General features: G+C 45.4%; 1 protein-coding gene across 1 annotated transcript in view; it reads right to left on the bottom strand.

Annotated features, from left to right (window-relative positions):
- Positions 1 to 4902: 4902 nt before the first annotated feature.
- The window catches only part of LOC311232885 (disks large homolog 4-like), a gene marked incomplete at both ends in the record, with an annotated part of 412013 nt that continues 406643 nt past the window's right edge, over positions 4903 to 10272 (bottom strand). Inside the window, 2 exon segments of the mRNA XM_084319719.1 lie at positions 4903 to 5009; positions 5579 to 5670. Of these exon segments, the coding sequence (XP_084175845.1) occupies positions 4903 to 5009; positions 5579 to 5670 (199 nt within the window).

The following is a 10272-nucleotide window of genomic DNA, read 5'->3' as shown; positions in this document are numbered from 1 at the left end:
ATATCTCTATTGATATTCATACAGGCCATCAGTGTGTTATTGAATATAATTGAAGATATGCCAGAGATAACAAGTGTAAGAGAGAGAGAGAAGACCTACAGTATTCTGCCCTGCAGAGGCTAACCGCAGTGACTATACTGCCCTGCAGAAGCTAACCGCACTAAATACTGCCCTGCAGAAGCTAACCGCAGTGACTATACTGCTGCAGAAGCTAACCACACTGACTATACTGCCCTGCAGAAGCTAACCGCAGTGACTATACTGTCCTGCAGAAGATAACCGCAGTGACTATACTGTCCTGCAGAAGCTAACCGCAGTGACTATACTGTCCTGCAGAAGCTAACCGCAGTCACTATACTGTCCTGCAGAAGCTAACCACATTAACTATACTGTCCTGCAGAAGCTAACCACAGTAACTATACTGCCCTGCAGAAGCTAACCGTAGTAACTATACTGTCCTGCTGAAGCTAACCACAGTAACTATACTGTCCTGCAGAAGCTAACCACAGTAACTATACTGCCCTGCAGAAGCTAACCGCAGTAACTATACTGCCCTGCAGAAGCTAACCGCAGTAACTATACTGCCCTGCAGAAGCTAACCACAGTGACTATACTGCCCTGTTGAAGCTAACTGCAGTGACTATACTGCCATGCAGAAGCTAACCACAGTAACTACACTGCCCTGGAGAAGCTAACCACAGTAACTACACTGCCCTGGAGAAGCTAACCACAGTAACTATACTGCCCTACAGAAGCTAACCACAGTAACTATACTGCCCTACAGAAGCTAACCACAGTAACTACACTGCCCTGGAGAAGCTAACCACAGTAACTACACTGCCCTGGAGAAGCTAACCACAGTAACTACACTGCCCTGGAGAAGCTAACCACAGTAACTACACTGCCCTGCAGAAGCTAACCACAGTAACTATGCAAACAATGAAACTGAACAAAAATGTCTCTAAAGTTCTTTGACTATCCAGTGATTTTGTAGTTACTGCACTTCTTTATACTCTTTTCTCTAAAACAGAGCAAGATTGAACTCTGAACCTTTGTCACAAGATAAAACGAAATTGAGAAGTTAAATTTCACTTATAACTAAAATGTATTTTTTATGTAGTTACTGGGGTTAGCTTCTGCAGGGCAGTGTTCCTCCACACACACACTCGTACACAGACATCCTCACACACGTACACACACACACCATGGAAATTGAATATAGTGTGTATGTGTGTGTGAGAGAGAACAGGCTGTGTTGACAGCGTCTGGGTATCCGTGCTTTTAACCCTTTCACTGCTGCACTACCGAACGGTTAACCCTTTCACTGCGACAATACACAGAAGGTTAACCCTTTCACTGCCACACAGCAGCAGGTTAACCCTTTCACTGCCACACTACAGAAGGTTAACCCTTTACTATCACACTACCGACGGTTAACCATCGGTAGTGTGATAGTAAAGGGTTAACATAGTGTGGCAGTGAAAGGGTTAACCGTGGGTACCAGTAGACAAGCGGCTGCGTTGTGAGCGACAGCAGCGAAGAAGTTGGTAGCTATGTGCTGGAAACCTCCTCGTTCCCTCGCTCTCAGGGCACGGACGTGTTTGGACATTGTGTATTGGGAGCTTTCGACAGGGAACGTGAACGTCTATTTAAAAGCAAGTATACCCAGACCCCGACAAGGCTTCCCCTCTCAGTTAATTAGTCCATTGATTTGGTCATTCTTAATTTGTATGTATTTATTTGTTGTCATGCAGAATGAGTTATTCTCTCTGGCGTCATTTTAAAGCTGCACTATGGAAGATTGCCCCCCCCCGGTGGCCGTGAGTGGTAACTGCACCGTGTTCAAACATGGAAGGTAGACGAAAATGGCAAGAAACGACAAGAAAGGCATTTCTTCTAGGAAGGTAACTAGCTCTGTTTCACATGTGTGTCATGTCATGCTCTAGAAATGAGACTGTAGGCTTTTAATGGCTTTGGCGGCACTGGACGTGCCAGAACGGAAGAGCTGGTGTGGAGGATTCCACCGGGTTTCAGGCATTGCATGTTTTCTCTTGTTCAACCCAACCTTTGTGGTTTAGCTCACTTATTCATGAGAAGGTTACACAGTGCAGCTTTAAATTGAGTTCCCACCACATTATTAAATGGTTTATTCAATTACTCCATAAAATCCCACGGCCATTGATCGGCGAAGGGGGGGAGTAGCGATGAAGCTAAACAGCTCGTCTGCACCAAGAAAGAACACCCAGCCTGAAATCACAGTTGTGTGTGTGTGTTTGTGTGTGTGTGTGTGCTCACATGCTAAAGAAAAGTTCATTTTAAGTGATTTAATCTTGTATAGTTCAGTCTTTCGTGTGCAAAAAGTGAAGTCTCACAATCCTTTCTCTAAAAAAAAAAAATACTTTTCTTCAAACACTTCAAACAAGTGAGGTAGTAATCACCCTTATCTTACGATATCCACACTTCAAACAAGTAAGGTAGTAATCACCCTTATCTCACGATATCCACACTGCCACTTGACATTAGGCTGAATTATAAACAAGGAACAACACAAGGCTGTCCTCTCGCTCTCTTTTTAGGACTCAAGATCAAAAATCGCATATTAAGATAGACACATTTCTTGTACTGTTTGTGTGTCTCTCTCTGTGTGTGTGTGTGTGTATGTGTGCATTCGCGCAGTCAAGAACAGACCCAGAGAAGGCTATGTGTCAGGGCTTCTATTGTCTATACACACACACACACACACACACACACACACACACACACACACACACACACACACACACACACACACACACACACACACACACACACTGGAGCAGTATAAAGACAGTTTCTCTCTCTCTTTCTCTTCTCTTATCGTCTCCCCTTATGAGCCATGCTAAAAAAAAAACGTCCCCACTAACACAGAGAAGGTGGAACAGAGAGCAGCCTCCTGGCTGTTCATCCTTCTGTCTCCTCTAGGGGGAACAGAGAGCAGCCTCCTGGCTGTTCATCCTTCTGTCTCTTCTAGGGGGAACAGAGAGCAGCCTCCTAGCTGTTCATCCTTCTGTCTCCTCTAGGGGGAACAGAGAGCAGCCTCCTGGCTGTTCATCCTTCTGTCTCCTCTAGGGGGAACAGAGAGCAGCCTCCTAGCTGTTCATCCTTCTGTCTCCTCTAGGGGGAACAGAGAGCAGCCTCCTAGCTGTTCATCCTTCTGTCTCCTCTAGGGGGAACAGAGAGCAGCCTCCTAGCTGTTCATCTTTCTTCAGTTTTTCCTCTTCCTCTCCCCTCTCCATTGTCTTGGTGTATGCATGCACAAATTCAGCATATGCGTTTTTTGTTTTAGTTTATTTTGTTTGCCTGTTGTTTTTGTAATTATTTGAGAGATGCCGTTAAATAATTCCTTTCTGCGATATCCGTAACGACTGGGGGTCGATTGAGCCAAACACTCCAGTCTTTAGGACGTTGAGACTCAATGGAGATTTTGCACAAGAAAAAAATTAAAACACCAGTCCTCTCTCTCTCTCTGTCAGAAGAAGGGAACCAGGACAGTCTCGTTAAAACACCAGTCCTCTCTCTCTCTCTGTCAGAAGAAGGGAACCGGGACAGTCTCGTTAAAACACCAGTCCTCTCTCTGTCAGAAGAAGGGAACCGGGACAGTCTTGTTAAAACACCAGTCCTCTATCTCTCTGTCAGAAGAAGGGAACCGGGACAGTCTCGTTAAAACACCAGTCGTCTCTCTGTCAGAAGAAGGGAACCGGGACAGTCTCTCGTTCCCCCAATCTTTCTCCACCTCCGCCGGTGTTGGCGGCCAGAGGACGAGCGTACGGCAGCAGGTGGAGAGAAAGAAAGCGAGTGTGGTCAGAGGGCAGCCCTGCCTGGAGCCTAGTGGACAGAGGGCGGCCAGGTGTCGGCTTGGGGTGGGGGGTGTTGTCCCTCAGACATTCCCTGGGTGCAAAAAAAAAAATATCCACGTGGCATGTTACAATAGTGACGTGACCCCAAACAGGGTTCTCCGTGTGTGTGTGTGTGTGTGTGTGTGTGTGTGTGTGTGTGTGTGTGTGTGTGTGTGTGTGTGTGTGTGGGGTGAGGGAGGTCAGAAGGGAGGTGAATATAGTAGACCTGCCTCTCTAAAAGCCACGTAAACCCAACACCTCCTGCCCGTGGCCAAGAGAGCTCGTGGGTCGCTGTCCGCCCGGTACGATGCTTGGCTATGCAGGCGGGAGAGACCCCCGGGGTTCGAGTCCCCTGTGTGTACGTCGAAGCAGAAGCTATAAAAAGCAGGGAGGTCTTGACCTCTGAGAACATGAGTTTTTTCGTCGACAGCAGCTTGTAAGATTTGAGAGAGATGAGGAGGGCGGGGGGGACGGGGGGACGGGGACGGGGGGGGGGGGGGGGGGGGGGGCGGTCTTAATACTCTGTGCTTACCCTATTGGGCTCACTCACTCCCTCTCTCTCTCTCTCTCTCCCTTGCCCCGCTAGTCAAAGTGAAACTGCTCCATTCTGTCTTTTAGACGTCTTTCCGTCGTCCTCTCCGTCTCGTCTCTTGTCTCGTCTCTCGGTCCGCGTCTGTCCACTGCTGCGTTTCGGTCCTCCCGCTGTTTCTAATAGTCATCTCTTGTCTCTCTTGTGTTGTTTGTGTGTGTGTGTGTGTGTGTGTGTGTGTGTGTGTGTGTGTGTGTGTGTGTGTGTGTGTGTGTGTGTGTGTGTGTGTGTGTGTGTGTGTGTGTGTGTGTGTCCCTCTCTCTCTCTCTCTCTCGCTCAAGTGTTCATTCCTCATCCTGTTCCTGTTAGTCGTGGGCGGGTGTCTTCCCTCGGAGAACAGACAGACAGGCAGACTGTCTCACTGCTGTGGGGGGAGTGGGGGTAGGGGGTGTGGGAGAGGGGGCGTGTGGTGGTGGGCGGGCGGGGGGGGGGGGGGCTTCAGAGCCTCTCCCTAGAGGGGATCCAGATGTAAGGCCCCGACTGCTCCTCGATGACTGTCTTTACTTTGTGGTAGACCTCCTCGAAACTGTCCCCTTCAACCACGGCTGGAGCAGGGAGAGAGGGGGGGGACGGAGATGGAAATGAGAGGACGAGACAGAGCAGTGGGAAGAGAAAGAGCATGCAGATGGAAGACGATGTTATCAGAAGTGTCTGCTATGGACCAAATCACAACACTATCAGAAGCATCTGCTATGGACCAAATCACTACATTATCAGTCTGCTATGGACCAAATCACTACATTATCAGTCTGCTATGGACCAAATCACAACATCATCAGTCTGCCATGGACCAAATCACTACATTATCAGTCTGCTATGGACCAAATCACTACATTATCAGTCTGCTATGGACCAAATCACTACATTATCAGTCTGCTACATTATCAGTCTGCTATGGACCAAATCACCACATTATCAGTCTGCTATGGACCAAATCACTACATTATCAGTCTGCTATGGACCAAATCACCACATTATCAGTCTGCTATGGACCAAATCACTACATTATAATACATCTCTCCCCTTAGTTTAATAACTAGGTATATATCCAACAGACCCTATACACATATCCATAAACAAATATACACAAAATGTATACAAATCCTGGTGTTACCTGAGAAGCACTCTAGGAAGTCCTGCTCTAGTTTTAGAGCGCGGTCCAATCCCTTCCGGGCCTGTTCTTCCGTCAGTCTCGTGTTGATCTCTCTGTCATCACAAACACACCAGCATCCATCAGGCATCTATTCATCACAGCAGTGTTTGTTTTGGGGTGGCGATCCGTTCATTTTCAATTAAATTACATTAGAACTTTTAAATGGTTTATTATTTGCTATTAATCAAGTATTTGTTGAGTCATTGGATACTTGGAACAAACTTCTCATCATAACCAAAGGTTTTGTCTTTCTCTCTACATTGTTGTGAATGTTGAGGGAAAACAGTGACATTGGGGTAAATAAACAGTGACATTGGGATTCTATATGTCTATCCTCCTACATAATACTTCTTCTTCTGTTGGTTCCCATGAGCTCTTGCTTCACTAGGCTCCAGGTCATATGACCCACAGCTCCTGTCTGGCCGGTGGACTAGGTGAAAGTTCAAGAGGGAGGGGGGGGGGGGGGGGGTTTGGGGTGCCCTCTCAAAGTTGCCCTGTGGTCTGTTGCTACAGTACACTGTGGATTTGCCCCATCCTATGCGGGCTGCCCCCCCCCCCCCCCCCCCCCCCCCCCTCTCTACCGACATGGTTAAAACCTTGGTGTGTGTGTGTGTTTGTGTGTGTTTGATTGATTGATTGAAAATTCTATTAACAGATTGCAGAATGGGTACAATACAGTACGGCTCAATACACACAATTGTTAAGGGGATGCAGACCAGAGAAAGACTTTCGTCTTGTTTACATCAGGGTCCCCCATTTTAAATTAATCATAACATATATGACATACATGACATACAGATAGACAGTACTGCTACATCTATACATTTGTGTGTGTGTGTGTGTGTGTGTGTGTGTGTGTGTGTGTGTGTATTTGTGTGTGCACATGTGTGTATGTGTGTGCGTGTGGGCCTTGGGGTACAGGTGTAGATATAGTGTACTTATATGTATATGCAGGGCCGCCTCAGGGGGTGTGCGAGCAGTGCGGTCGCACAGGGCCTCGCGGGAAGGGGGGCCTCGCACAAAAAAAAAAAAAAAAAAAAAAAAAAAAAAAATATTATTTATTTATTTTATTTTTTTTTTTTTTATTTGCAAGGCCCCCCTTCCCGCGAGGCCCTTTTTCATCACAGACCTAAAATCTAGTTTTGCTTATATGCTTATATATTTCACATTAGACACGTTTGTAGAATGTGTCTGACTTGTTCCTGGGTCTGCGGCTCTGCAGCAGACATACTCACTATTGGAGCTCTGGGGCTCTGCAGCAGACATACTATTGGTTTCAACAAAGGGAGTGGTTACATCATGTGTACGCCGGCGTGCGTCAGCTGCGTTTGACTATTTTGCGCGTGCAGCTTTGGAGGTTATGCTTAGTTATGCCAGCCAAGCATGCCAGCCAAGACGAAGAGGTCGGTCATTATCAGTCGGTCGGTCACCAAGGAACGTTGACGAAAGGCCTCTCGCTGGCGGGACAAAAAGAAGCTATGGCCGACGCCTTGTCATGGTGCAGTCGGGATATAGCCATGATGATGTCGGCTAGTAGCTAGCTTAGCTAAAGGCTAACTATCGTTAGCTAACCTAGAGACAGCGCATGCAGCCAAGATGAAGAGGATGGTCGTTTGGCAGATGAACTTCGTCAACTCCACGCGGTTGTCTCCATCCTCTTGGACGTTTGGTGAGTTTTTAACCTATTCTATTAACTCTATTCTATTCCCGCCGTGGATATCTCTCTCTCTCTCTCTCTCTCTCTGGAGCCAAACTGGCCGACTAGCTGTTGTAGTACTAGTAGCTAACGGTGTGTGGCCTGGTGTCAGCACCTGTATTGCTTTTCTCACATTGTACAGTTTTTCAGTGGTAGCCGCATAGCTTGCTTCTGCGTTAGCTAATGGTTAGCGATAGCCGGGTTGAGCTAACTGTTAGCCAGTTAGCTGTTTAGCTACGACGTTAGCTGCCGGCTGCGCTCGGCTGGGAACGTTAGTTTGATGCTATCAGTTAGCCTAGAGTTAGCTGTTAGCTTGTGCTACGACCATTGACATTAGCCGTGAGAATAGCAGGGGGTTCTGGCACTCTGACTACGACATCATCTTTGACAGAAGATGTAGTCGGGCCTGCACCATGACAAGGCTCCGGCCATAGCTTCTTTTTGTGCCGCCAGCGAGAGGCCTTTCGTCAACGTGGAGACCTGTGTTGCGGCCTTTCGCCCTGCGTTCCTTGGTGCAGGTAAGATGAATGAAAATGTCATGACATTACCCCACTCTTCCTTCCTTCCCCTCCCGAATGTTTTGTTAATAACGATGTTTTTTTCCAGGCAAAACATATGTTACTTCACAACATTTGGAGATACGACATGTGCTGTGTGTGTGAATTGTCTTGGTCGTTTGTGTAGCTTGGGTAGCGTTGGGCCGTTGGCCAAAGCTGTGTGTGGCCTGGTGTCAGTAGCCTACCTGGCTAGCCTATTTAGCTGATGTCGGCCATTGGCTCCTTGCTGCTTTGTTTTCTCTGGTATAGACCCTCTTCTCTTTGGATTTAAGTGTTGATCTTTGTCCTTTTGGATCTATGTATATTCATGTTGCCTTTGTGAAGTTATCTTTTCCTTCTGTTTTGTTCTTTCATTAAAAGTTGAATATCCTTTAGGGGGTCATCTTTGCTTATCTCTCTCATACATGCTCTCTCTCTAACACACACACACGACAAACACACATGCTCTCTCTCTCTCTCTTTCTAACACACACAGTCTGCCTATGGCGGCCTTTCTCGATGGCTAGGCTGTGCTCGCTGAGTCTGTACCTAGTCAAGGATCTTCAGTCACAGTGCTCAGGTATTCTGCCACTGTGTACTCTCTGTTTAGGGCCAAATAGCATTTCAATTTCTTTCCAATGTGTCTCTCTCTCTCTCTCTCTCTCTGTACACTGTATATTGACTGTAGAACGGGAGCTCTCTCTCGCTCTCTCTTGCTATATGTTGACTGTATCATGCCCAGCCTCGGGCAGCGCTATTATTTAAGAATATGTTGACTGTATGAAAAAAAAAATATATATATATATTTTTTTTGGGGGGGGGGGGGGGGGGGCTCGCGTTTAAATCTCGCACAGGGCCTCGCATTTCTCCCAGGCGGCCCTGTGTATATGTATATAAATGCGCCATTACCGGTCTGAGAATTGCTACAATGGCTAAGAGAAAAGCCAAACAAATTGCCAAATATTGCTCTGTCTCCGCTATTATTGGCAGCTTAGCCGCATGGAGAAGGAGGTGCATGTGTACCCTTCAGTGTTCAGTGCTGCTTGGCCCCGATATATTTGATTCCCTGTTTATGTAATATAATTTGTGGAACCAAATAAAGTATTCAAATGTGTGTGTGTGTGTGTGTGTGTGTGTGTGTGTGTGTGTGTGTGTGTGTGTGTGTGTGTGTGTGTGTGTGTGTGTGTGTGTGTGTGTGTGTGTGTGTGTACCCTATATCTATATCTGTACATATCCCTTACCTACTCTTACTAGTTACGCTGCTGGCCAGTATGACTTACTACCACAGTGTCTTTATACCTGTATTGATTGATTGATTGATTTTTATTGAGCAGAATTTAAAAGAGCATACAGAAGCATACAATTACACGACTGTCAATAGGTCAGGCACAAAACAGCTCCAGAGCTTGTTTCCATTGTGGTCCCATAAACTGCAGAGGTCAGTGCATGAACATGTGTGTGAATGTAGGGCAGGCCTGTGTGCAAAATAAAACATGGAACATAAAAACATTACATTACCATCACACATGAATACAGTAAGATAACACTATATATAACCATAAAATAACACAAAGATAACCTAATGAGGGGGGTACCTGTAAAAGGTTGGTCTAAGACCATTCAGAATAAAACCATTTCTTAAGAGAATTTTTTAAATACTTGTCTATTGTCTATTGATTTGAGTGCTGATGGCAGGGCATTCCACTGAACTGCGGCAGAGTATAAAAAGGATTTTTCACCTATGTTGGTTCTGAACCTTATGGGGACAGTGGAGCTCCCCCTGGTGGAGTATCTGTGAACTTCTTAATATTGCGCACCATGCAGATTCTAATGTGTATGTATCACAATAAAACTCTGTACATCTGAATAGCACTACACTAGACAGTACTAATTTGTATATGGTATACCTAGTTTAATCTCCTGTACATTGTATATTACTATTACACTTTACTGTTACATTTGCACTCTGGTTGGATGACAAACTTATTTTTGTTGTACTGTACTTGTGCTGTATGATGACAATACATTTTAATCTAATCTCATCTAATCTCATCTCATCTCATCTCATCTCATCTCATCTCATCTAATGTATGTATGTATGTATGTATGTATGTATATATGTAAAGTGTATATAGTGTATTTCTGTGTATGTGCAGTATGTATATACAGTGTATTTGTATGTATATACAGTGTATTTGTATGTATATACTGAATGTGTATTTGTATGTATATACAGTGTATTTTATATACTGAGTGTGTATTTTGTATGTATATACAGTGTATTTGTATGTATATACTGAATGTGTATTTGTACGTATATACTGAATGTGTATTTGTATGTATATACTGAATGTGTATTTGTACGTATATGCTGAATGTGTATTTGTATGTATATGCTGAATGTGTATTTGTATGTATATACT

Source organism: Notolepis coatsorum (assembly GCF_963971535.1).
Source record: "Notolepis coatsorum genome assembly, chromosome: 8".
Lineage (NCBI taxonomy): Eukaryota > Metazoa > Chordata > Actinopteri > Aulopiformes > Paralepididae > Notolepis > Notolepis coatsorum.
Note: the sequence above shows the minus strand (reverse complement) of the source record. Positions and strands in the feature narration are given on the sequence as shown.